Here is a 27336-nt window from a genome sequence, read left to right as displayed (position 1 = left end):
CTATTCCCGGTCCCTGGTATATAAATTCTGGCGAAGGGGTATACAGACGTCCCTGTGTCTTCCTGCGTGTGCGATGTCGGGACTGTTGTTGTTGGTGATGGCGGCGACTGAGTGAGGGCATGCCTGGCAGTAGCATTCGGAGTCGTTCTTATATATCAACCAAAATGGACCCTCTTATTGCTGGACAGGCTGCCTCTAGCCCTTTTGCCGTCACCTTAATCATCAGCATCGTCAGTCATCACCATCATGTTGCTCGTCTCCATCAAATTTGTCTCCTGCTTGTCCATTAGGTATACCCCGTGACCAGCTATGAATTGGCTTGCTGCACGACGGTGTAACTCGAGATAATCACCAAAGGCAACCGGCGGCCGACTCAGTTGATGCCGTCAGCTGTCAGCTGCCTTGGGGTATGGCTCGGCTATTGCCAGCGATGGGGGAGTCCCTTGATAATCTTCGCGTGGTCGCTTGGGGGTCCACAGCATGCGCGTATCGCGGGCATTCCCTGGATTTATCCCGGTCACAGGAAACAACCACGGACGAACAGCCTGACTAAAACTATATATTATCGCATCCCTTGGAATAATGCAGAGTGGAATTTCAGCATGCCTGGCCTACTGTATGTATATATTACTAGAGAACGATTGCCGCGCTTTGTACAGTTAGTTGAAGCTTTCCATTTCGTCTACTTTCTATTGGATCGCTCACTCGGCGCCCGTGGCTGATAACTATCACTGTTTGATCAGGGGAACAGCCGACGGATCCCGCAGGCCCATGAACCAGATTTTTATCGAAGACAGAAAATAATAGATTTAAATTTTAACAATACATACAGGGCTGGGCAGATGTATCGTTCTCATGTTGAGTTCTCCTCCCACTCCGGATTCTATAAAACGGGGTAGATTGTTAGCATATCGTCCAGCGTAATTCAAATTCAGCAGGCGGTGGTGGGGTCCCGTAGACTAACCTTTCGGAGGATGACGAGCCCTTCAAGAGTACTGCTTAGACAGATGTACTCTTCGTCTTCTAGCTCAGCTCGCTCTCCGTACGATAATAGCACAGGGGTGCTTTGTGTTTGCCAGCCTGTGATGGTTTTGGGTCTTCCGGCCTGACCTACCACATCGACGGCCTGACCAACACGAACGTTGACAGTGAGAGGTTTGAGATCCTCGTCCAGAGTGACAAGGAATCGTGGGTTCATGGCGGTTACAAGGTAGTAGAGGAGGTAGTGAGAGTCAGCCAGGATAAAGTCCTTAGCGTCGATCATCGCCACAAGAACTGTCAAGAGGCCGGCCGCTGCAACTCTCGAAAGAACTTGACGATCGGTATGGAAAGGGTTCACGGACATGCTTCCCTTGCCCATGTGGAGCAGTCCCTGGGCAATACGGACCATGAACAACGAGTTTTGATCGCGTTGGTAGTAGCTTGCTAGCTGGCGGAGCAGTTGTGCCAAACGAGCATTGTTGGTGCCTGCTCCTAGCAATCCCATAGCGAAGATGGCGTTGATAGCAACATCGTTATCGTTATCGTGACTGTACCTGGAAAGTGTGTCGTACACCTTCATCTGTGGATTGCTTGGGCTGATCAGTCCCATGGCAAGAGGAACCGCCTTTCGAATATTCGCAGCACCATAATGCATCAGATGGCCAAACTGTCGAAGAACCATGTCCTGGCCGATCTCCTCACCCATAGCAATCAAAGACAGGCCTAGGACGGCATACGACTGCACAAGCTCTTCGCCCTTGTTTTCTTCCTTGTCCTCAAAGACTTCGTTACAAATATGGAGAAGTTCTTGTAGTTTCAGGACCGTGCCGGTTCCAGCCCACGCACAAACTGACGCGAGAACGGATGTTGGTTTCGCCATGGGATGCTCAATCACCTTAAGGATATCCAGGACCACCTCAACTTCCTCTTGTTTTCCAAAGTAGAGGAGTGCAAGGCCAAGCGCCATGAAACGAGTCCACTTATCCTTTAGGTGTTTTTGTCGCTCTTCATCCATTAACGTGGTGGCTATGGCCTCACTGACCTGGTGGTTGGATGAACCTACAAAGATCATACCAAGAGACACAGCAGCCATGGCAGAAATTTGCATGTCGACAGTCACATCCTCGACAATTGGGAGGAGCAGCTCAAGAAGTTCTTCCTTGCATGATCCAGCATACGCTAGACCAAGACCCATGATAGATGCTACCCTCATTGGAATGCTCTTGTTCTCAAGATTTTCATAGTCTCCGAGAAGTGCTAGAGCGGGGTCTGAGTCGACTCTCACACCTGCGTTCATGATACCAATTCCAAGCAGAGCTCCAGCTCTGATTTGGTCTTCTTCCGCATAAGTGAACTTGTCTATCTGGTTCAACCCTTCCTCAACATCCCACTGAAGAAGCATACCCAGAGAGGCTGCAGTCGACAACATTCCATCATCCTTCGTTTTCCAAACCCAAGGTCCTTTGTCCCCGTCCACGAGCATCATTTTATCGTTTCCAAAACCGGCATTGGTAAAAGCGTTAACGAAAGCACTGGCAAGGTTGTGTCGTGCAGAGTCGACATTGGTAAGGCTTCCTCTGTTGTTTTCGAGGTGGGTTTTGTAAATATCCTCCGGCATTTTTGGCTCAAGAATATTCAGCTCCTTTGCGAGGGATTTGAAGTGAGTGGGCAGGGCGATGTTGTTAAGGCAATCCGCTAGTTGCATATCATCATCTTCAAGCTCAAGCCATATCCGTTGACGAGCAACTAAAAACGCCATTTGGTATTTTACCGCCTTGTCCGTCGTCTCTTGGAAGTCACTCTGAATCAGTTCAAGGTCATTGAGGCGTATTGCGATGACGATAGCCTGCGTAAGCTTCTTATATTGGAGATATATGTCGTGGACGGTGCGTAAGAACTGATGGTCCTCTGGGTATGTGAGCAAGTTGACCATGCTGACCATGTACAGACAAACCCGCGGGTAAGTATTCTCGTCAACAAAACGGGGCAATTCCTCGATCATCTCTAGCTCACTGAGCAAGTCGACAGCATCTGCCTCGGCGTTATGGCTGAGGAAGTAAGGCACAAGGGACAACGAAAGGTCCACAAGATCCTGTACATCCTTATCATCGGTCAACCGGTTTTGGTATTCCTGGCCTATTTCCAGTGCCAGGTGACGAATATATTCATGGCCCCAGGATCCAAGATCGTCTGATTTCGCGAGAAGGCGATATTTAAGCGTTTCTAGTTTGTCTTCGACTCCATATGTCATTCCTAGCACTGAAAGAATATCCGCAAGGGAATCCTTTATGGGAGGTTAGTTTTCAGGCTAGTACATTGGAGAGAGCGGATTCCGTACCTTATCATCACCAGACGACCATTCATCGTATACCTTGGTAAGGTCGTCATAATGTGGTCTGAGAAATTTAAGTGGCTTCGGTACTGCTGTCATGGACGAAGTAGAGGTCTTAATGAAGGTTTTGATAGCCTCAAGAGCTGGTTTGTAAAGGGATGTGTCGGATTCCTATGCGAACACGCCAGTCAGGTTATCACATCTCACACAAGACTGTGCCAGCTGCTTTGAAAGACAACTAGCCTCCAATAGCTCAACGTACCTGTAATCTCTCCACGAGCATCTCAAGCTCATTTTTAAGCTGTTGGTCTTCTTCGTTGAGTTCCTCTGGCGCGCAAGTTAGTAGCCAGAACTCAACACAAACAGCTTGCGTACAAAGCCGCGCGCACCTTCTTGAGGTTCCTCCTCCTTTTTGCCGTTCACAACGGGCTTCCCATCCTTGCCTTCATTTTTCCCTCCATTTATTTCCTTCGTGTCCTCTGCCTTGCCCTTCCCAGCACTGGAGGATGACAAGTCGTCCTTCGCCATGGGAGTGACTGTTGAAGAGGGAGGTGCAAATACAGGAGTGAGCGCAGCTCTGTCTATAAAAATTCTACCCGACAAAGCTTTCAGAGGAGGTTAGAGATCGAGTGCTCGCGGTGGTTGCCTTGCGGGTGTGGTAGGTTATTCTGCGTTGTATGTTCAGCGGTTTGCTCTCGGATCTGGAAGCTTCAGAGTGATTACGTAATCTATATTGCGATGTGTGTTATGGAGAGAATCAAGGAATCAAGGACAGATAGGGCTATGTATTCATATATATTCAGTAAATCTGGCATGGCCACTAATGTACAATATTTGGACATTGCTAGATAGGATAAAATAACTACTAAGCAGAAATTTCGACGCCCTCTATGGATATTGGTTCCTCTTCAATGCAAAAAAGATCATCAGCTTTGAGCGGAACGCTCTCCGGCTTCTCGTCACTGTTGGTACAGCCACCTATTTCTTTCCTAAACGTTTGTAGAAACGAAACTTGTTCATTTGTGGATTCGTCATCGTGCGTTAGTTCCCCTGTGTATGGCAGCACTGGAAGCTCGCGGATGTCTGGAAGCATTCCTGGATAGACGTCCAATAACGTAGACAAGGTTGAAGGAGAATGAGCGAGATCCTTCTCCTCGAAGTTCGGTTTCACTTGTCTTTGATTGGGGTCGTCATATTCCTCGGGGGGCCGGTGTAGCTCATTATGGACCGTCGCTATGGCGAGATCATCTTGGGCAGCAAATGCCGGGTAGACAAGGTAATAACCACGAGCACGCATGAATTCAAGCATATAGTCCATCCATGAAGGGTATGATTTCATGATAACTTTATGGACATCCTTTCCTTTCTTTTGTATAGATGTAGATAGTCGGTGGGACAGGAACGACTGGAATTCTGCCCACATATCTCCAAAATACAGTACAGCATTGTTGTCAGGTATCTGCCACAGCAATGTTGGAATCTCAGCTGACTGTCCTTTGGGACTTGATATAGTCCTGGGTACTGAGAATGGTTTCCCGTCTGTTGGACGAGAAGAGGGTAGCTCTAAGGATACGCCAAACAGGTGACCTGGCGAATCTTCACTGTCGCCATATTTATACTTCAAGAGGGAATATTTGAGGAAATGAAAAAATGAGGGGGCCAATTCTGTGTCTGGAGAAACCAGAACGACATGGGAAAGGTTGGGGTTCTTCGGGTAGAAGGAGTCCACTGTTCTGACTGCAGCCTCTTGTGACGTCAGGACAGAGGGTGAGATTCTTCGCCGAAGAGTAAACTGACGGTGAGCTGTCTTGGGCGGCCAACGAAAATTTTTGAGAAAGTAAAGCAAAGTCGGGTCAGCATCAACAGGCAATTCAATTGTTAACCCCGGGGCCGGCCCGAAGTAATCTGCCTCTTGGAGGGATCTGAGTAGTTTCCTGGGGCCCCCTGAAGAGTTCGGTTGGACATTAATGAGTATTTCCGTTTGTACGTCATTCCAGGCTACACAACATTAGCACTGCTGCCATACATAAATCTTAGGATTGGGAGTTTTAAATGATTTTCGTACCTTCAAGAGAAAAGGCATCCAAATCTGCGATCCATTTAAAATTAGAGAGCGGGCTGGGTAAGCTGATATGCGTTATTCCCAGCTGAAAGGCCCGAAGCTCAATTGCGTCGATGAAAAACGCTTCTTCAAATTCTATGTCACGGGTAATGAAAGCTCGAGGAGCTAAGATCCGATACATGTGAACCAAAGCAGCCTTGACGCTTAACTCTAGGCGCCAGGGGCTAGATGTGGATGCGTGAATTGGTCGCGCATCTACAGTCATATAATTAGAATAAACGATATGGCTATGCTGAATGAAGATTTGAAACTCGCATACCGTGCCATGTTACAGGGCAGTCCTCCTCTCTGAATCCATTAGCTCTCTGGATATCAGCAAGGGGGATCTCGTCTCGTCCCATAATTGCGAGATGGACCGAACTCCGCTTTCTTGCAGCCATGTCGCATGCGACGGGGAGCATATCGCCTAGTGACTTCAGTTGCCCAGTTGCAAAGATAACAGATTCCTGATCTGCATCATAACTCAAGCTACGAGTTGAATATAGCGATTCAAACAGCGACTCGAACTCTATAGGTCCTCGATAATATTTAATGCCATCCTCGTCCGGTGTGCTGTCTATTTCAGCTGGCTCCGATCCAACATTGGTTTCACTGGATGGGCGCAACCATGGATCATCCAAAAATTGCGATCTTTGGCTGACATCTCCCACTCGGGTTGGTATATGCTTGCAAAATATGAAAACGACGAAGGCAACGAAGAAAACTAAGGCGATGCGCCTTCGTCGCGGGAAGCGCCTCCAAAAATTCCCTAATGATAGTCCGTATGTAGAGTCGCGACGGTTATGGTCGTCATATTTCTTTCCAAGCTCCTCGTCACTGAGAAAGAGGTGTTTCGACGAGGACATCGTTTCGGTCTATATGTAACAAATCGCAACTACAATGTCTGCACCCTGGGTGTTAGTTGACATATCTCCCCACAGGATCAACCAATTAACAGGGAAAGAGACGCACCGCGCATAGAACAGATATGCAGTAGTGATCATGAAAATAGAATACCCCCTGAAGGAGCTTATGCGCTGTGCATGAATCAACCCCAGTTCGACGAGAGACAGTATATCATTGTTCTCCGTGATCGAGACGAGGTGCACATATAAGCAAGGCTGCTCCTATGACACTCTGAAGAAAGAGGAGAGCCTTCTGGTCTCGAAGTACTAGGACAGATAGTGATGCCAGGCGAGGGCTTGAGCCGTCGAGATCAACTCTGGTCGGATGGTTGTCTCTCGGGCTTGCTTGGTCGTCATTCCTGCGCTGAGGCTGGGTCTGCCCACGTGATTGCTCTATGGCCCCCATGGTTCATCTTCGTGAACGAGCAGCTGCCAACGAAGCAACAAACAACCAGCCAGCCTAAGTACAACTATGGACAATGGGAGATGGTACAAAGCCTCATATGGACTGTCTGGCCTCAAGATCTAGATGTACGGAGTTATAAACATGGCTAGATAACGGCGATCTTCACATCACATTTGGTGTTGCAGAACATCCCAACACGGTGACACAGTGAAGTCAGCTTAACAGGCTGATCATAGCATTGGGAGTCCAGGGAGTGACATTTCATTCCCATGTCAAAATGCAAGATTTGCTCCATACGATCGACCTCCTCCCAGTGGCTTTAAGAGGGTCCTCGGTTCACCGCCAACAAATGACCATGTTCTGATAAACCGATAACAGTGAGATTATTGCTGGGTTACTCCATAAGTAAGCAGCAAAATACCTGTCTTGGGCAATATGAATGGTCACTATCGCTCACGACTTGAAGACCTGGACCTTGTTGACATGTTAGTCAAGAGGGCCGTCGTTTTGGCAATCAATTCCAAGCACGCGGGTTTTCCTGAGACGTGGCCGAATGGGATGAGAACCTGAGCATGCATGCGTGATGCCAGACAGAGTGCATATATCTGTGTCAGATATGTCTCTTGAGCAAGAAGTTGTGCAAACCTTCAAAAGTATGAAGCCCGGTTGGATTTGAAATGTCTTCGGCTGTTATGCATGCAAGAAACGGATCTTAACATTAAAATTCTGCAACCGAGAATAATGCCTTAACTGTTAACTAGTTACTCTGTATGTTCACGGCGATTAGTGCGGTTCAGAATTGGAAAAAAAAAAAAAAAAGGTGTTTGCTTTCTTGAGTCGCGGCCGAGAGGAACCAGGTCTTGCAGGCCACGGCCTCTCCCTGATCGCCATGCAGTGCTTGCTTGGGACGGAACCTGAATTCAAGAGCAGTTGCTTTGTCTCCACGGACGGGCCTGACACGGCGTAAGACTCATTAGTGGTTGGATTAGTGTGGTTTGCGGCCAAAGGTCTGCTAAGATTGAAGGCATCATAGATAAAAATGAAGTCCAAGAAAAATATACGTATTTCCGAAGCAAAACCGGCAACGACGGACCCCATCTCCCATCGGGGAACAGCGTGTACTTGACCTCGAACATGTTTGTAGATCGGGAACCGAATCCTGAGAAGCATTCTCATCCCAACAAAAGAGAGAGGGCCTGGATCCAGTAGCCGAACAGATACCCGCCTACTTACATAAAGAATCTTTTGCTGTGATGCTGTCACCGACCATGCATCCCGGCAATAAATGAAGAAAGGAATACTCCGTAGAATTATAGACACCCCAAGTTTGAGCTTTCGGAGGAGGAACACGGCCGGACAAGGCTGGTAGGAGGTTTCGTGTTGGATCGGCAGAGCGGAGAGCCAGTGTATCCCTGGCCAGCACATGCAGATAGACGGCCCGGATTTCTAGATGTTCGATCCGCGCGGTGTTCTCAGGGAATCGAGGCCCAGGCAAGGAGTTGTTGTACATATGCCAGAGCATGTTGCAAGTCGGAAGAAGAGCATTATTGGCAACATGGATGTCTGGTTCGCGGTGCCTCCCCCCAACACATCCGCCCTTCTGCCTGGGCTCGCTCCCAGTCGGTTTTCGACGTCGATCCCAGAGCCGTCCCTATAATCTGCCTACCTAAGGCGCCCTGCATCGCGGTCCGCCTTTACCGCTGGGATCCTTGGGCCACCACCGGTTTCACAGCTGCAGTGTGGCTTCAGGAGCAGAAGACTGCAATGCACACTCGCCGGTCCGCTAATCCAAGCAAGCCCCTTGGACATACGGGCTCTGAAGCGCGGTCCTTGCTCGCTCTGGCCTCGTCCAGCCCCTGCCCAGCCAACGCTGGTTCCTCCACAGCCCCGTCCCGTCCGCCGCCGCCGCCGCCGTCGCCCGTCAGGTCCCTTTCCCTCGTGTCCTGCGGCGGTCCTGGTGTTGCTGGCTCGCAGGTCTTTCGTGCTCGACGTCTCCTTTTTCCGTTCTTGCGGCGATAAAACCACGTGATGGTTCCAGACCTCCTTACATAATCCACTGTCTGAGACCCAGTGTCACGTGAGTATATCATTTTTTTTGCAGCCGCAGAAAAGCAAAAAAAAGACAAAAATAAAGCAAAAAAAAAAAAGAGAGTAAAAAAGACGAAAAGACGAAAAGACGAAGCAGAAGAAGACGCAGAAGATGCAGATGTAGAAGAAACTTCAGCCAAAAGGCGGCGACGAGAAGCAGGAAAAGTGACAGGTTCCCAGCGAGGCTCGGCTTTTCTTTTCCTGGAGCCCTGCCGCCTGCATATCACAGCATCGACGGGAGCGACGGATCCAGGCCTGGGTGCTCGGCCTTGCCCCTCGATCTGCCCCAGCCTTTTTTGCGCGCCCTCTTGCGCTTCATCGGTGCCGGGTGCAGCAGCAGCAGCTCTTTTTCTTTTTCTTTTTTCTTTTTTTTTACTCTTTGCCTTTTTTTTTTTTTACGTTTTTATTTTGCTCTCTGCCGCCTGGTTCTGCTTACGCTGGCTATGGGGAACGTGGTGCAAGCCTAGACCTCGACCAGCCCAACTTCCCGCCCGCCCCTAGCCAGGCTGACGGGCCCTTTCGTCCAACTTCATATATATCGCCAGCGTTCCCGTCGCGCCAACTTCTGGGGAACAGACTGCGACGCCCCGACTGCACAGATAATGGACGGCGACAGGATGGACCTTGACTCGACGTCCCAGGGCCCGCGGGGCCTCAAGCGGCCGGCGCCAGACACAGACGCAGAAGCAGAGACGACAAACGCCAGCTCGTCCCTAGCTGGTGCTCCCGGCGCTTCTGTTGCTTCTGCTGCTGCTGCTGCTGCTGCGACGCCCAGGAAGATCCAGGTGAGTCACGTGATACATTTCGATTCGGGGGGGGGGAGAGGGAGAGCAGACCTTACTGACGGCCGGAAGGCGCTGGATCCGGACGTTATCAACAAGATTGCGGCTGGGGAGATCATAGTGGCTCCTATGCACGCATTGAAGGAGCTGATTGAGAACTCGGTGGACGCTGGCTCAACTTCCGTGGAGATCCTGGTTAGGGAAGGGGGCCTGAAACTCCTCCAGATCACCGATAATGGCCATGGAATCGACGTTAGTATCTAGAGAACTTTGCTTATATTCTTGTATCAGACGAACTGACTTGCATTCCTAGCACGATGACCTTTCAATTCTGTGTGAGAGATTCACGACGTCAAAGCTCCAGGCCTTCGAAGACCTCTCCTCCATCGCTACATACGGGTTCCGTGGTGAGGCCCTGGCAAGCATCAGCCATGTTGCCCATTTGACAGTGACAACGAAGACGGCCGGATCAAGCTGTGCCTGGAGAGCTCATTACAGTGATGGAAAGCTTGTACCCGCAAAACCAGGACAGAATGCCTCCCCCAAGCCCATTGCCGGACGCAAAGGCACCCAGATCACCGTTAGTACCTCCCTCGAAAACCCATTTATTATATTCTCTCTCTCCATATATATGCATATGCTAACTCGGCGTTTAGGTAGAAGATTTGTTCTATAACGTTCCAACCAGGCGTCGTGCATTCAGGTCGGCAAGTGAAGAGTATGCAAAGATCCTTGACATCGTTGGCCGCTATGCTGTACACTGCAGTGGAACTGCGTTTTCCTGCAAGAAGCACGGCGAAGCTGGCGTCAGCTTGTCAACTTCGATAAACTCCTCGATCCTCGACCGGATAAGACAACTACACGGTGGTGCTGTGGCTAACGAGCTGGTCTCCCTCGAGGTGGATGGCAAGCGGTGGGGGTGCCGTGCTTCAGCATGGGTTACCAACGCCAACTACCATGCTAAAAAGACCACTCTCCTTATTTTCATTAATCACCGTGCTGTCGAGTCCACCGCCATCAAACGAGCCGTGGAGCAAACTTATTCGACTTTCCTTCCCAAGGGTGGACATCCATTTGTCTACCTTGATCTTGAAATTGAACCCCAACGCCTTGATGTGAACGTCCATCCCACAAAGCGAGAAGTCAACTTCCTAAATGAAGATGAAATCATCGAATCCATCTGCAGCGCCATAAGGACCAAGCTTGCTGCGGTAGACTCAAGCCGTACGTTCATGACACAAACGCTTCTCCCCGGAATTCGCCCCCCAGAACCAGCTACGTTAGCGGGGGACGCTTCTTCAGGGGCAGAGGGTGAAAGATTAGCTCTTCGAACGGTTGCTGGAACGAAACGGCCTTATGAAAATAATCTTGTTCGGACAGATGCGAAATTGCGGAAGATAACATCCATGCTTCCTCCTGCAGGCTCAGAGACGGTCCCTGGAGACAAGCCAAACGGCAACCAAGGCCTCGCTTATCAAAAAGTTAACCGGGAACCGGTTAACATTCGACTTACCTCCGTTAAAAACCTGCGTGCAGCTGTTCGTTCCTCCATGCACAATAATCTCACCGAAATATTTTCTTCGAATACCTACGTCGGCCTCGTGGACGAGCGACGCCGGGTTGCCGCAATACAGTCCGGCGTCAAGTTATACCTAGTGGATTATGGAATGGTGTGCAATGAGTTCTTCTACCAACTCGGACTTACAAACTTCGGAAACTTTGGATCGATCAATCTCGAGTCATCTCCGAAGCTTGTGGATCTTCTTTCCCTAGCTGTTGAGGTGGAGCGTGACGAATACTACCGCAACAATCCACCAGATGGAGATGCGGCTTCAGTCGCGTCAGATGCCAGCCGCAGCATAGACGAAGGCATTGTTGTCGATTTTGCTTCTGTTGCAGCCACTGTGGCCAAGCATTTAATCGACCGAAGGGAAATGCTAAAGGAATATTTCTCGCTTTCCATATCCGAGGATGGATGCTTATTATCGATACCTCTGCTTTTGAAAGGATACATGCCATCTCTTGTGAAACTGCCGCGGTTTCTTCTCCGTTTAGGCCCATATGTGGACTGGAGTGGCGAAGAAGCCTGTTTCCGCACGTTCTTGACGGAACTTGCAGCCTTTTATACACCAGAGCAACTACCAACTCCATATTCATCTAATACCCCGCAAGGGGGATGTGGGAGACAGCCTGGCCCTGGTGCTCGAGAAAGTAGCCCACACTCCATAGTCTCTGACATCTCAAGAGAAAATGGCGTCTCTGCCACTGAAAGCCCACAGGCAGATCAGTCCTCCAGTCATGACGAAGATGAATCGGAAGATGAATCAGTTACTCGTCGACGAGAGCAGTTGTCATGGATGCTTGAACACACCCTGTTCCCCGCTATACGCTCACGGTTAGTTGCTACTAACGACCTTGTTCGAGGTGTGATCGAAGTAGCAGACCTGAAAGGACTTTATCGAGTTTTTGAACGCTGCTAGTGTCCTTATTGCCTTTAAACATCCTCCCTCGTGCCTCTATTCTCCAATCCCTTCTACTACATTTTGCCAGAAAGAGAACTCGCTTTCTGCCTCCTATCTCTATGATACTGTCACTACCTATACTGTCCCATTTTACGGCCTTACATATCTCCCTGCTCGAAGCATGATATGATCTCAAAATGAATTATGAACACTTATCAACTATACCCTTTTTCGCACTGCTCCAATTTATCCTCATTCTCTACCTGATTCGGCTCTTGTCACCGTGTTATTTGACTCGATGGATTCTTGTACCGTCGTGTAGGCTGCTCAGTCTTTTCATTCCTTCTAATTATCATACCTAATGGCCTGTATCTTTGTAATAACTTTCTATCTTTTATTTATGCATCGCATGTCCTACCAGGCCGTGACATATACCCTAAAATTAATTTATTATAAGTAGCTATGAAATATAACTACATTAACCGGGCACATGTTACTGACTTCGTAGCTTAAGAGACTAATGGTTCTTTATTGTTGAGACTAATAATCTACATAAGGCCTCCCACAACTGGGGGCAATTATCTCAAAGGGTGTATTTTCAGGCATTTCCCATTTTACGGGCCAGCACAGCTCGACTTCAAATCTTTCCAGTTTTCCCACCTGATACAATGGACGACAAACGACTTCCGTCACTGCTTGCAAATTCGAGTGTGGGCTAGAATATGATATTCGTCTCCGACAACGAACCTTTTGACTGTATATCCTAAGCCGAAATTCCCTTATGCTTTCCATTTCGTTGGCGATAGCATAGCAGGAAACTTCCCATGTGGTAGGTAGCGGCTCTTTATCGTTTCTGGTTCGTGGCCAAAATCGCTGCGCTTTCCGATAAAACTGTGAACGGCCATCGTCATAGAAGACACTCCAGTCCCATGGAGCTATCTCAATGCTCGTGATGGCCTTGAAACGCTGTGGTAGGATCGAATGGGCAAAAGCAAGAAATGTGTAGGGTTGTTCGAAACTAAATGTTCGCCTTGCATATAACACCTCTATGGCTTCGGTATAGCTGCAACAGTGCATTAAGTTAGTTGGTGTGTTTCTTCCGGAGTTGGGAAAGACATAACTGGTTATGCGACAGACTTACATTAATCGGCATGACTGAAGTAAGGAGAGTATGCCAATACCGGGACGCTCGCATGTTACCGGGGCCAGAATATCCTCAACGAAAGTGCAACCTGTCTGCTTATTTGCGTGCACAACATTTTCAGATACGCAGTTGCAGACATTTTCGTCGCTAGAAACGGTCTCTGAATCATGGGTACACGGAAATGCAGCCAGTTGCCGACTAGTGGTATGCACTATATGGATCTTCCGACTTCCAACAACATAGTTATATATCATAAGCCTCAGCTCAGCAGGGAGTTGAAACAGCCGAGACTGCGTCTGGCCGTAGGATGGTTGATTGAGATCACTCTCGTTTGCGTGAAGCTTCTGGAATTGCTGCTGGCGTGAGCTATCAAGGGTAGCGTTGATTGAAAGAGCCCGTTGCCGACGAGAGGGCAGAGGCAGCACATCCGTTTTGTGGTACTTCTTGAACCTCCTGGCCCACTGGTATCTCCTGAACGTGAATGAGGTATAGATGTAATAGACAGGGATAAGAACCGGTAGGCAGACTATGCAGCATATTATTTGACAGATATCGATTAAGACATACCAACAATCGCGTGCCATGTTGCAAGGTTGTCAGTAAAGGAGGGAACACAGGGCCGATTTGTGCAAGGGAAATATCAGCCCAATGTAAGGCAGAGGAGTCAACGTGCTGAGGACCGTTATGAACTTGGAAGTTGATATTTCGGCCGCATTGCTGATACGAGCCGGCCGGTGGTGTCCCGTATTCTGCCGTGAGCCTTCACTACTTGAGGTAGTTCGGTGGTTAACTGACTCGGAGTACAGGTTCGATAACTCAATATTGACATCCTAGATAATTAATTACAGAGTTAGCCAAATCTCAGAAGATAGGTAATGTATAGACTTCCATTCATGACTTCCATCGCCCTAAGCTAGCACGCCCAGAGAGAAGATATTGTCATTTATGCTACGGGCTTCCATAACTACTAATTAGTTGAACAGCCCGAACGCTTGAGAATTTAGTATGTATTGTTGTAATAGTGCCGGTAATAGAAGCTAGTATAAAACGATATTGAAGGTCTGGACCTCTGATACGCTCATATTCAGGTAACATAGAGAGATCAATTGGAAAAGACATGAAAGAGGAACTGAAAGGTCGTGCCGTTAACATCGCTTCCATACAACATAACTCATTAGAATCATAAGAGACGTTAAGAAATTAGAGTAGAGGCAGAAAGTAATAAAATGCGTCATAGGCAGTAAGGATAACTGGGGTTGCCCGTGAGCTTCATAAAGAGTAGAATGAAGAAGATTAAAGGGACTCGAACGAGCAAAGGAAAATGGATCAGCAAATGGAAAACTAGAGGTGAAGTACAGTAGGAAGATGCTGATTCAGCCAGTAAAGGGTTGAAGGGATGGTGGCACTGGAAAGAAAAATGGTATCTGTCAGTAGCTCGGTTATTAGAGCTGTGCCTTGAGTTATTGCCGTGAATACGGTTTGTTCATAAGAGCGATTTCACGCGCCACGGTAGGCCATTCAAGATCTCGTTTGAATGTGTTACCTCTTCTGTGCTGAAGGATCTCATCCCACTTGAGAAGCTCATATCTAAAGGATTTATTGTTAGTATACAATGAAGTAAAGAAACAACTTGAATTGTTGGGAGAAAACGGTAGCGGTGTTAGAAAAGCTTTAAATTCAACTTACACAAATCGAAGATGTGGTTGGATAATGACATTCAGCCTCCTTGCCCGAACAAAACAGCTAGTTAAGTAAACGAGTTAGTTATGATTTTTGGATTCAATATATTGTGTGAAGCTTACTATGCTCTAGGAAAAGATAGGTTCATAGTCTTCATGACCTCAGCGATACATATAGTGGCAGATCTTGAAACACCAACACGGCAATGTACCAATGTCGCCGTTCCTTCAAATTTGCCCGCATCTAAGACCATGAAGTTAGTGTTTGTTGGGCCTCCTGATTATATGCGAGAAGTAGACCAGAGGCAAACATACCAATAAATGCAAGGCATCTCTCTAGCTCCTGAGTCAAAGGGTCAATGCCATTATCTTGCACTTCATTGATATACAACAGATTTTCGGCTCCCCATTTTTCAACATCCTCAGCCATCCAGGACAGAGGTTCCCCAACGCTTAGTATTCTGCGAATCCCCAAGGACCAAAGTAGCTCCGGGTTGGTGGCATGAGCCAAGTTCCCAAGATACATGTAAGGCAAGATTCGACTGGGCAAAGAGCCATCCATTTTTGTCATCCAGTTTGGGCTAGGTCGATGGGTTAGTTGTCGAGCCCTTGGATTCGGGCTCTCACTTAGCAACTTTTGTTGAATCTCTAAGAGGAATGTGACGTCGGATGGATAGGCGAAGAAATTCCTCTTTTTCTCACAATGTAGCCTTAGCCAGGCTTCATGAACAGGGGCACCTTCGGCATACATGAAATATGCCAGGGCAAGAAGAGAGCTTTCAGTATAACCATCCCCACAGTGTATAAAGATTTTGTAAGGTTTCGTAGTAGCTGATTTCATTGGTATATCACCGTCTTTATTCTCAGAAAGAGACCTTCTCCTGCGCGGATTGGCAAGTTGATATATCCATCTGCAAGTAGCAATAAAGTCATAAACTTCGAGTTGGCTCCATGAAGATGCCATGATGCTACCAGACGATGGAAATTCGATATGATGCGGACCCTTATGGAGCTGCGACGATATCTTAGCCAAGTATCTCGTATCGGGTATACTGGCACCGTCGTGTGTTTCAATGAAAACGTCATAATGACTAGTTGGTGGCCCACCCATGTCGTAACTCAAATCTGGGGATGGCCCTTGCCAGACATTCTTCGTTATCTCGGTTGCCTGGGACATGCTGTACATTTCTAGACGCTCCCAAAGGACTGAGCGCTTGTTAGTAGTGTGAAGGATAACATTAGGTCTAAAAGAGAGAGGTCTTACAAAAGTCCATAACCTGGCCTGTCAAGACCCCATCTTGGTTAATGGCTACTATATCAGGGTGCTGGTGCTCTATATCTTGAAAGGAACCTGTTCTATGGTTAGCTACTGTGGATGAACTCTGGGCTGGTTCTTTTGAAAGTATGGGTGGCTGAAGACTTACTGGAAACTACAAACGTGTTAAACAGTCTGGTCTCTTGACCAGGATCATATCTCCTCATCCATTCTTCCTGCGCAGTAGAAATATCAACCGCAACAGCCAAGATGCTTTCCTCGCTCACGTCATCATCTCCGTATACGATAATATCTGATATAGCAGCAAGTTTTGCTGTCTGAATATGAAAATTCCGGACTGAGAAGCCTTCGGGGGGGTCTGCATCGATGAAACTGGATCCAGCCAGGATTTCGTCAGGAGCAACGGCACCCTTAAGCTTAGCCTTCGTCAAGTCACCACCAACCTTCACCACTGTTATTGATCTAAGGCATTTTGGTATCCGCCGTAGAGTTCTACGACGAGATACGAAAAACGACAGTTGAATCTGGTTCTCAGGGTGTAACCCATGGAGCCATGGGAACAGTTTAGAAGGATCAGGAAGGGGTCTTGTTGCTAGATCGTCGAGAGCAGTGGCTAACTGTTTGCCATTGATTGAGAATACCGGTGGGTGGTTGTACACCTGATGGTATCTGTTATCTGCTGGGTATAAGGCAGTTGGGTGCTGAACACTGAATTGTTTGCTTGAAGATGAGCTGGAAGATGAATAGGAGGCAGCAGGGAGCTTGGAGCTAGCTGGGGCGGGTCCAGCAGGGCAAATAGGTAAGTGTTTGTTGGGAATTGGAGTTTGGCTGCGGGTTGATGACGCGGTGAGGCTGATTGTTGGTGTTCCCATTGGTGGTGGAGTAGGGGTTTGTCGCACCGTATGGTGCTGGAGTATGGCTGCTGCCATAACAGTAAAGAGCAATGCTCCTTTCTTTTGTACGTGGGTAGATGGATGTTATTTGTAGATAGAAGGGAGAAAGAGTTGGATTTGTCCGTTAAATGTATTGTTGTGTGAGGTCGAGGCCCAAGTACAAGCCAGCTACATTATCTGCCCGATTGACACCCAATGTTGTTGTAGCGTACGGAAGTATCGACAAGGCGGTTGGGCTTATAATTATAAAATGAAGCTCAAATTGAGATGGGTAATGGCGTATGCTTGTGAGCATAGACGGCTGGGGAATCAGTATCCAAAGAGTGGTATAGTGCCTAACAGAGAAACAAGGGTTAGCAGCTGGTTACTTCTGGCTGCCATGGCTACGTCTCGCCAAACGCTTGATCTCGCAATGATGGAGATTCTTTATATAGAGACGGTGTATATATGAGCCGACTTACTTGTTTGTCAGACGGGCCTCTCTAGATTCCCGTCGACAGTTGAAGCCTCTGGAGAGCAAAGAAGCAAACCAGGCGAAACCACCGCCAACTTGTAAGCATGCGGCAATCTCGAGGTAGAGAAAGAAGGGCAATGGTGGGTAAGAATAAGGGGCGTATATGAGCGACGTGCAGACCACTGGGATGGGGATGAAGATAGCCCTGGGGTGTAGCCGAATGGGGGAGGGGGCGGGAGGAAGTAGTATATGGATGGTGGATGGTGGAGGAGTGGAAAAGAAGGGTCGGAGGCGGGGATCGATGGAGACAAGGTACTGGGTACTTCGGTTAGTTAGCCGCCGCCCGCAAGCGCGAGGTACTCGGTACAAGCAGCCAATAAGGTTTTGAGTCCAACTGGAAAGAACGCGGAAAAGTGGAGAGGAACGGGGCCGCTAGTCCGCTTTCGAATGCATTCGAGGTTGAATTAACCAATAGGAGCACGTGATGCATGGAAGCTTCTGATCACGTGAAAGGTTAAATAGAGGACGGAGAAGGTAAAGTTGATATCAAAAGAAAAGAGGCTTCGGGCTGCGCTGTAGAAAGAGGGAGAGAACGAGGCGAAGATGAAGCGTGTACGAGGAGGACGAGGGTGAGACTGTTGAGGAAGAGGAGGTAATACGATCATGGTGTGCTTGGAGCGAGGTAGCTGGCTGGTTCAACGGCTTCCCATGATGTACCGCAGCGGAACATCCGGAGGTGCGACAGGTCAAGGATGCGACCTTGATTCCGTGTTTGCACCCTGAAAACAAGAATGTACTGCGCTCGTAATGCATATTCGCACCAGGGATGGACAAGGGAAGAAAAGGAATATGGATATTGTCGTCCGCCCTCAATCCATCGGTTAACCAGCGAAAGTATGACTGAAGGAAACCGCGAGGGTGAGGGAATGTGTGGGTTACACCGTTCTGACGATCCGCCATCCGCAACTCTTACCATCTCCTGGCTGCTTCATCTTCGCTCTTGGTCAGTTGCATGATAGTATATGTGGAAGAAGTCATTATACATAGTCAGCATGATGCCACTGGTGGAGACACAGTGGAGAAGAGATATTAAGTGAAGCGTCCAGGCCATCTTCACTCTCGGGGGTTGCCTTAATTCACGGGGTCAAGTCGGACGGCGCTAGGATCGAAGAGTTGATCCAAGCACAAGCCTTCTGCATTCTATTTCGATCCCCTTTCTGGTGCTCGAGCAAGCCAATAGGGTACTTGTATATGCACGCTGATGCCCAACTCACATTGCTCTCGAGCTATGCAAGATCATGGCGTCGCTTGACGAGACACATCTAGGAATGGAAACGACGCGCGTGTTGGACGGTACAACTAGCTCGTCACTTAGTTAACAGCAGGTGATCTTTTTTTTTTTTTTTTTTTTTTTTTTTGTTAAACTTGGGAGAGTCCAGTGCCTTCCCGCGCGCTCCCTTGAAAGGCGATGCCTATCCAAAACGATTTACCCGCAGCCTAACTAACGCTGTGACGGTATTTCAGGTGCGCTTTATGTTTGGCGTTGATTTTTCGTTGGTATCTTTGAATCTTAACTTGCAGAATAATCCTTTAGTTTATAGTAAACAGGAACTCTTCTGATAATAATAGTTTTTAGTTCCTGATGCCAGTGCTGGCGGTGAAATGTTCCAGCTTCGACAGTTGGCCATCTCTCATCGTTCTGGATATAGGAGGATCTGGCGATGGCCGAAGCATTCGCCATTCATTATCCCTGATATAAGAGCTTCCAGAAGATAACTCCCAGGTGCCATTGTTCCAGTATGTGCCAAAGGCAAAGCACACTGCTCCTCCACCTACGATCAAGATTCTGCCGCCACCAACCAAGATGGAACTATGGCCAACCAAAAGCGGCCGTGCATAGACAGGAGATCTCCAGGCTATCGGTACAGACAGTTCACTGGTATCGTCGTACTCAAAGACGCTGAGGTCCAGGGTTAAGATTTCATACTCATGCGGTATACACCCGTTAACAGCAATTCCTCCAATGAGAACAAGGCTCCCTCCAAGTCGATGCGCCGTGGAACCAAAACGACTAACCCATTTGGATATTTGTGGATGAGAAACTTCCAGTCGAGCCTTCTCATCTGTCAACCGGATATATATTTCCCCAGTATCATCGGTGGATATCTCCCATGTCCAAAAGTCATCCAGCACTATGCCATCTTGAGACATTCCTCCAGTAAGGACTCCTCTCCCCTTACCAATGCTAGACAAGACAGATCCGAAGCGCGGCATGCAAGAGCTACCATTTTTCGATAGTACTGTCCAAGTTTCTATGCCGCTGTTGTTTCTCCACAAGGAAAATTCCCCGCTAACGGTTCCATTCGATGTTTTTCCGCCGTAAACAAGGACGCCTTCTTCGCCACTAGGAAGTATAACAGCAGTTGCCGAGTGTCGAAAGGTTGCAGTTGGAACAGGACACGATTGTCGCCACCTATCCCCTTCCATTAACCAGGTATCATTTAAGGCCTTTGACGGCGCGGTTCTGCCTCCAACTAATAGCCATCTGTTATTCGACACCTGCGTTATGGTATGGCATATCCGTGCTGGGAGCGACTCTCGTGGTACACATTTTACGTGGGCATACGCGGCATCCGATTGCACATATGTATCTGTAGACGAAAGTCGAGCTTGTTGTCCCAACCCCGCATGAAAACCAATCTGGTCACCAAAAGAAAATAAGGCCCCAAATCGCCTGTGATGGGTTGGACCTGCTTTAAAGTTAGCAGTCATCCGGGGTTGAGTATCTAACAGTTCTGTAGTTGTATTAACGATCGCTTCGTCATTGCTATTGCTTTTTGTCGCCCGCGTACTAGCTCTGAGCAAAAAATAGTGTGAAGCAAACAGAGCAATCTCTTCCCACTCATCAAAGGCTTCAAACTGGTCGAGAGATGCACGTGTTCCAGCAGTTATGAAACTGGGGTCACTCCAGGCTTCCCACAAGCTTCTAGCTCTTGCTTGCTTCCAGCCTACTTTGAGGAATCGCTGCTCCTGCTGGGCTAATGCGGGATATATGTGAATTGATTGAAGCGGTGCACGCCATTTAGTGAAATGCGCTATCATGGTTCTTGCAAAGGGATGATCAGGGCCGTCTGGGAAGAACTGCTCCAACAACCCGAATTGGGTATCTGATGATGAGTTGGTTAGCAAATACTCTTCAATCAACCCAGCCTCGTATAAGAATGTAAGAGGAAAATAAGGGCTGACCATCACTCAGTCTCGCAGCCCATGATATTAGTGCATCAGCGGCCTTGACTGCCATATAAGTTAAAGCTACCTCAGCAGTGCACAGTATGGAGCATTTGGATGTGTCCACTTCGGATTTTAGCGTTTGTTCCAATTCTGAAAGATTTCCAAGATCACACCCAATTCCAATATACTGTTTGGCGCGGATAACAGGACCATCCTCACTTGATGAAACTGCGTCGGGTATAAGCTCCTTAAGTTCGGGGCTGCTTTGTATGGCTTCCCATTTTTCCAACATCATTTTGTGGTGATCAATCTCAACAAATATAGTATCTTCACATAGACTTGGATTTTGAGAAAGTAGTTGAAAAACTAATGGGTCACTATACAAAACAAATTAGAAGAGTGAGTGTGTGAATGAAGTTCTTTCAGTCAATATCCGAGATGCTGGAAGTTACAAACTTACAATCCACATCCAAAATTAATGACTAGTTTTGGACGTCCTGTCGCCTCTTTGAGGAACTCTATGACCGTATGCTCAATAGCATACATTCGCAACCAATACCCCCGGTTTATCAAGGGCGCTCTGCGGGGGGAGGACTTGACGAAATGCCGAAAGAAGTGAGGTTCCTTGTAGTATATCCGCTCAACGCTACGCTTGGAAACGATACTACTTCCATTCGTCTGGAATAAAGTCTTAGCAAAATATAAAGAATGGAAAAAAAAGAAGGCAAATAGAACAAAAACGCTCACCCCCATCACCATGCCCGCTTCTTTCTCCGTCTGGAGCTCGTTGGTTTTGCTCATCGTCATAACACTACTTTGCTCTTTTCATAAAATCCCGACACTCTGCAGCTGCGCGTCAACACAGTCTGTGTTATGGTAAACCATGAGCCCGGTTGGTCAGGGCCAAACGAAGAGACAGGAGCGGAAAAATATGCCAAGCCTTGATAAAAAATAATTTTAGCTTATCGATAAGAGTCACATGATATAAGCCTCAAAAATGATCTGTGCATCTTCCCGTGCGTCATATGATGGGCGCTAAGCCGCTTTCGGCCAAGCCACCCTGCACCTGCGTATGACTTCCGTCACTTTTCCTCTCGTTGGCGATGTTTGCTCAAAACATCAACTCGTTATATTTGCCAGAGTCGCCATTTCAACATTCGGCGGAACATTCAGCACGCCTCCAACAGCACAACAATATTGCCTCCTTGCCTCCGCCACCTACTGGCCACCTCGGTACCATCTTTTGTGTCTCTGGCCGCACCGTTCGACCTACTCTTGGATAATGCCTGCCACCTCGGACGCTTGACGCAACACTCCAGACGCCCGGAGACTTGGAGACCTACCCTCGACCTCCCCCCACAGATAGAAACGACTTGCGGAGTTTTGAAGTTATCCTCGCTATCTGTGACATTGAGCTGCCTGAGTAACTCTCCAGTCATACCGTCTTGTCTGCATTTTCGACTCCGCTCTCTACGCGACAACTTGGCGCATCATGGCGATGAATTTTGTAACATTTAACCAGGACTACAGCTACCTAGCTGTCGGTATGACTCTTCACATGGATGGCCTTTCGTACTGGAAACATCTTTTAACCAGTGCGGACTTGTGCAGGCACCGCGAAAGGCTTTCGCATATTTTCGACCGACCCCTTCGTGAAGAGCTATGAGACAAAAGAAGGAAATATCGCCATGCTGGAGATGCTATTTTCCACTTCGCTTGTCGCATTGATTCTCTCTCCTCGTCGGCTTCAAATCACGAATACAAAGGTGAGTGGGTAATTCATTTGGAGAAGCAGAGTCGTGATACCTTCTACCTGATAGAATAGCTAACGGTTGCCTGAATCTTTTAGAGACAATCGATTATTTGTGAACTGACTTTCCCTACAACTGTGCTCGCTGTGCGCCTCAATAGAAAGCGCCTAGTTATCGTACTGGAGGACCAGATCTACGTCTATGATATCCAGACGATGAAACTGCTGTACACGATTGAAACATCACCAAATCCAAACGGTAAGACTACATATATCTAAGACGTCTTTTCCTGGTTAACTCGCGCACCCAGGCTAATACATATATTATCTAGCTATTTGCGCTCTGTCTCCATCGTCCGATAATTGCTATCTTGCCTATCCGCTTCCGCAAAAGGCTCCTCCTCCATCATTCACTGCTCCTACCCACACTCCTCCAGGGAATTCACACATTGCTCCTACGAATGGAGAGGTGTTGATTTTCGACGCCCAAAAGCTTGAAGCCATCAATGTTATAGAAGCGCATCGATCACCACTGTCGTGTATCTCATTGAACAATGATGGCACCATGCTTGCTACCGCATCCGACAAGGGCACAATTCTTCGTGTCTTTTCAGTCCCTGACGGCCATAAGCTGTATCAATTTCGCAGAGGATCGATGCCATCGACGATTTATAGCATGTCATTCAACACTACATCTACCCTGCTCTGTGTCTCATCTGCTACGGAGACAGTGCATATCTTCAAACTGGGCCACCAAGGAACAGCAACCGGCTCTCCCGGTTCAACTGGAAGCGCGAGCAGTTCACCACCAGGAAACCGTCCGCGTGAAACTTCCGGTAGTAAAGGGCCGGAGATGGATGGATTCCTAGGACGCAAACACGATGGTACGTTCATGGGGTTAATAAGACGCACTTCACAGACACTCGGAACCTCAGTTGCTGCCACGGTAGGCGGATACCTACCTAAAGGTGTGACGGAGATGTGGGAGCCAGCACGCGATTTCGCCTGGATCAAACTGCCCAAGCATACTGCAAATGCGCAGGCACGGTCCGGGCCTGTGAGAAGTGTTGTTGCAATGAGTAGCAATACGCCCCAGGTGATGGTGGTGACGAGTGATGGTGTCTTCTACGTCTTCAACATCGATCTTTCGAAAGGCGGCGAGGGTACACTGACTAAACAGTATTCGTAAGTCTAGCTTCCCCTTACTTTTTGAAACACATTTTCTCTGTTTGATATTCTGTCGATTTATGGCCAGGCCCGCTGATTTGATTACGTTTCTAGCGTCCTCGACTCCAGCGAGAGACTGGGATCGTCAGCAGCTGATTACTGACCTAGCCAGACTGAAATATGGCAGCGTCCAATGAGAAGGAAAAAGTAACTGAAGATAAGTAAAACCACTAGCGATGGGTTGCTGGTGGGCTTGCGGGTACTGCAGCGGGTGAATCATGTCAATCATGCTTATCTCTCTCCATCTTGACGTTTTAAAATCGTTTCTCTTCGTCTTTTTATCATTTATTTTGGTGTCTGGCATTTGTCTCAAGGCAGCTCACTCGTTTCCCTTCTCACGAGCGAATTGCATCTGTGTTTTTTATTTGTTGCTTGCAAGGGCGTTTTATCGTGAGGGTGTTATGGATGTCTGTCTACTTAATTCCTTGCTGTTCTTCTACTCAATAACTACTGCTGCATGGCTAAAGCAGTGTGCCCCCGGTACTCAAATGTATGCATTCGTCTGCCTATCTCTCCGCACGAAGATCATCCTACCCAATTTCGTCTTCCCTTCCCTGCAGGGAACATGTTTGTCCAGTCAACCCACAACGGAGATCATACCTAGGTAGATATAAAGTCATGCGTGAAAGGGGGCGAACCGTATACCAAGCCCGGAGGCACCACGACCATCACTCCGTATCTTTTGGCCTAGAGCTCGCAATGACGCAAAAGAGAACCATCAGATCGCTCCCAAGCGTTCATCGTATTCTTATCTGCCGTATTCCGGGTTTCCGGCCACCAAAGAACGGCTCTCCTTCGCTGCCGGAGACAAGGGCGCAACTAACCCCGGCACCCGCAGAAGGAGGGCCAGTCCAGGGTTCACCGGCTTTCTCAAAATCCATCGATTTATGGGCCTCCTGGCTCCACTGAGGTAAACCACGAATCCTCCAGCTGCGGTGCTCCATGCGGGACGGGCTATCCGTCGACCCAGCCAGGTCAACCAGCTTCCCGCCGAGTGCTGGACTCCCGGCAGATCGAGTTCCAAGTTGGCCGTAACTAGGCTTATGAAGTCCCCATATATATATAGGCTGCGTCTTCTCGCCATCCTGTCAACGTTATCATCCTCATTGTCCTCTTAATACGAGTCCTCTCCCGCCGTAGGACATTACGTATAACTAGTTAGCTGTATAGTCGGTTATCCAGAACAAAGCAACTCGGGCAGCTGGTGGGCAAGATGAGCGTCCCGCTGACGACCCTCAGCCAGGGCTGCATCGACTCGCCTCCTCCCCAGCCGGAGATGAGAGAAGGTATGAATTAGCCATTAGCCATCTAGCCAACCCACCAGGTAGGCCAGTGCTTATAGTTTCGATACTGCTAGTTGACGAGGAGAATAGAGGTGCTGCTTCGATCAATTCATCTCACTCGAATCTGCCGAAATGGAACAAGCCGGCTATCAACCTGTGGAGGTTCGCAGCGGCGAACTATACCTTCATCATCCTCGGTGCCAATGATGCAGCATATGGGGTGAGCTTCGTCATTGTCGAGAAACAGCCAAGGTGGTTGACAAATAACTAACTGACCCTTTTCTTTTGATATCATCCAGGCTGTGATACCATATGTATGTATTAACTACCCCTAACTGCTTCCCGGCGTTGAGCTGACCGAAACATCTAGATTGAAAAACATTACAACATCTCATATACAGTCGTCTCTCTGATCTTCTTGTCGCCTTTGGGTGGCTATGCAGCAGCAGCGACATTCAGCAACATGATCCATATGAAGTTGGGTCAGCGTGGTATTGCTTTCCTGGGACCATGTTCACATATACTGGCTTATGTTGCTGTCTGTCTTCATCCACCATATCCGGCTCTTATCGTTGCCTTCATCTTTGCTGGTTTCGGCAACGGAATTGCAGATGCAGCTTGGAATGCATGGATAGGTGGCATGGCAAATGCAAATGAACTCCTCGGTCTACTCCATGGCTTCTATGGTCTAGGAGGAATGCTTGCTCCTCTCATTGCAACTGCTCTTATTACCAAGGCCGGATGGGAATGGTACGAGTTTTACTATTTGCTCGCCGGAGCCTCCTTTTTGTCTCTCGCCTTTTCCCTCCCGGCATTCTGGAGTGCAACCGGATCTAGATATCGAGAGGCTCACAGAGACTCATACGATGAAGTTGAAGGTCATGGAAACAACATCAATGCCTACACACCCCCGGTACGGGCAAACAAGCTTATGGTTAAGCTGTTGGGCAAGACCAGGATGGCAGAAGCGTTGAGTAACCGGGTAACCTGGATATGCAGTATCTTCCTTGCAATTTACGCCGGAGCAGAGGTCGGATTGGGAGGTTGGATTGTAACCTTCATGATAAATGTCCGGCATGGTTCACCCTTTGACTCTGGAGTCACTGCTACAGGCTTCTGGCTGGGGATTACACTAGGTCGGATGATCCTAGGGTTTGTTACCCCTAGATGTTTCAAAACAGAAAAACACGCCGTCGTGTTCTACCTTGGATGTTGTATTGGCCTGGACCTGGTATTCTGGCTTGTCCCTAACTTCTATGCTTCTGCTATCGCTGTTGCATTTATGGGTTTCTTCCTTGGGCCTTTGTTCCCAGCAGGTGTTGTTGCAGCAACGAAACTACTACCAAGAAACCTCCACGTTGCTGCAATTGGCTTCACTTCGGCCATGGGTGCCTCAGGAGCAAGTACGTTGCCTTTTGCTGTTGGTGCCATCGCCCAGGCAAAAGGAGTCGAGGTTCTGCAGCCGTTCATACTAGGAGTATTGATACTCTGTTTATTAGTCTGGATGTGCCTACCCAGTCTTCCAAGGAGCAACATCCGCATTTAAAACTGTGGGATGGAATAGAACATAAGGGTATAAATAGAGGCGGGAACTTCTTGAGTAAATCTCGGTTTAGGAAATCAGAAAGGATAACTTATGAGACACGAAACGCATCATAGTCATTCAAAGACTGGGTCAGGCATGTATATTGATATATATAAACAATCCAACACCCTATCAATCCAACACCCTATACATGACATCACAGCACACTTCCAGCTATCTCATTCAGGTAAAGAAGTCATTGCTCCAAGGTCAAGCAGTAAAGGAATACTTCAGGCATTTTGACAGCACACAAAGTCGCCGCCGCCAGGACAAACCGGATCTAGAATATGTTAGGTGTCTCGTACAGGACATCAAGAATCTGGATATTCGACCTACCAGGAAGTACGGTTCCTATGCACTCGTTTTTCCATTTGCATACTGCAGTCCTTCCCTTGCCTGGACAGGGAGAGATCTCACATCCCCACACGTTATTTCCATCAAAGGGACAGGCCCAGTTCTTTGTCTCCGGAGTTCCCTGGTACGCCCACCCATGATAAGTGTTGGTGCAGACGTTATGATCCAAGCAAATACAGCGATCTGTGTTCCATTCTCCGTAGCATCTACCACCCACAGCTGCAAATATGGGTGTAGGCAAGAGTAAAAGTGCGGCGAAAAGAGGCTTCATATTTGAAAAAGCTGTCTTTGACTTAGCTAGGGAAATGTCGGAGAGTGGTTCTGCTTGGGAAGGGGGGGTTGGGGTCACTGTTTCCCAAGAGATAATGAGGCTGAGGGACAGTTAAGGTATATATACTTGGAC

General features: G+C 48.1%; 7 protein-coding genes across 7 annotated transcripts; 3 read left to right on the top strand and 4 right to left on the bottom strand.

Annotated features, from left to right (window-relative positions):
- Positions 1-931: 931 nt before the first annotated feature.
- On the bottom strand, positions 932-3841 carry ARB_03113 (uncharacterized protein; the record flags this gene model as incomplete). The annotated part of the gene is made up of 4 exons (XM_003010366.1): positions 932-3265; positions 3320-3484; positions 3576-3640; positions 3703-3841. The coding sequence occupies 4 exons, from the start codon at positions 3839-3841 to the stop codon at positions 932-934; spliced, it is 2703 nt and encodes a 900-aa protein (XP_003010412.1).
- A 337-nt stretch (positions 3842-4178) lies between these two features.
- Positions 4179-6280, bottom strand: ARB_03112 (uncharacterized protein; the record flags this gene model as incomplete). Its single annotated transcript, XM_003010365.1, has 3 exons — positions 4179-5311; positions 5379-5540; positions 5695-6280. 3 exons carry the CDS (start codon positions 6278-6280, stop codon positions 4179-4181), a joined length of 1881 nt encoding a protein of 626 aa, XP_003010411.1.
- A 3135-nt stretch (positions 6281-9415) lies between these two features.
- On the top strand, positions 9416-12075 carry ARB_03111 (DNA mismatch repair protein, putative; the record flags this gene model as incomplete). Its single annotated transcript, XM_003010364.1, has 3 exons — positions 9416-9847; positions 9909-10175; positions 10252-12075. The coding sequence occupies 3 exons, from the start codon at positions 9416-9418 to the stop codon at positions 12073-12075; spliced, it is 2523 nt and encodes an 840-aa protein (XP_003010410.1).
- A 3049-nt stretch (positions 12076-15124) lies between these two features.
- Positions 15125-17085, bottom strand: ARB_03110 (uncharacterized protein; the record flags this gene model as incomplete). The annotated part of the gene is made up of 2 exons (XM_003010363.1): positions 15125-16124; positions 16319-17085. The coding sequence occupies 2 exons, from the start codon at positions 17083-17085 to the stop codon at positions 15125-15127; spliced, it is 1767 nt and encodes a 588-aa protein (XP_003010409.1).
- Positions 17086-19135: 2050 nt separating this feature from the next.
- Positions 19136-21535, bottom strand: ARB_03109 (Leucine carboxyl methyltransferase family; the record flags this gene model as incomplete). The annotated part of the gene is made up of 3 exons (XM_003010362.1): positions 19136-20744; positions 20908-21111; positions 21195-21535. The coding sequence occupies 3 exons, from the start codon at positions 21533-21535 to the stop codon at positions 19136-19138; spliced, it is 2154 nt and encodes a 717-aa protein (XP_003010408.1).
- Positions 21536-22226: 691 nt separating this feature from the next.
- On the top strand, positions 22227-23673 carry ARB_03108 (uncharacterized protein; the record flags this gene model as incomplete). The annotated part of the gene is made up of 4 exons (XM_003010361.1): positions 22227-22278; positions 22346-22500; positions 22677-22743; positions 22817-23673. The coding sequence occupies 4 exons, from the start codon at positions 22227-22229 to the stop codon at positions 23671-23673; spliced, it is 1131 nt and encodes a 376-aa protein (XP_003010407.1).
- A 265-nt stretch (positions 23674-23938) lies between these two features.
- On the top strand, positions 23939-26540 carry ARB_03107 (MFS transporter, putative; the record flags this gene model as incomplete). Its single annotated transcript, XM_003010360.1, has 5 exons — positions 23939-24315; positions 24403-24621; positions 24682-24742; positions 24882-25214; positions 25365-26540. The coding sequence occupies 5 exons, from the start codon at positions 23939-23941 to the stop codon at positions 26538-26540; spliced, it is 2166 nt and encodes a 721-aa protein (XP_003010406.1).
- Positions 26541-27336: the final 796 nt, after the last annotated feature.

The sequence above is a fragment of the Trichophyton benhamiae genome, assembly GCF_000151125.1.
Source record: "Trichophyton benhamiae CBS 112371 chromosome Unknown contix01456_5.r1.exp, whole genome shotgun sequence".
NCBI classification, from domain to species: Eukaryota; Fungi; Ascomycota; class Eurotiomycetes; order Onygenales; family Arthrodermataceae; genus Trichophyton; species Trichophyton benhamiae.
Note: the sequence above shows the minus strand (reverse complement) of the source record. Positions and strands in the feature narration are given on the sequence as shown.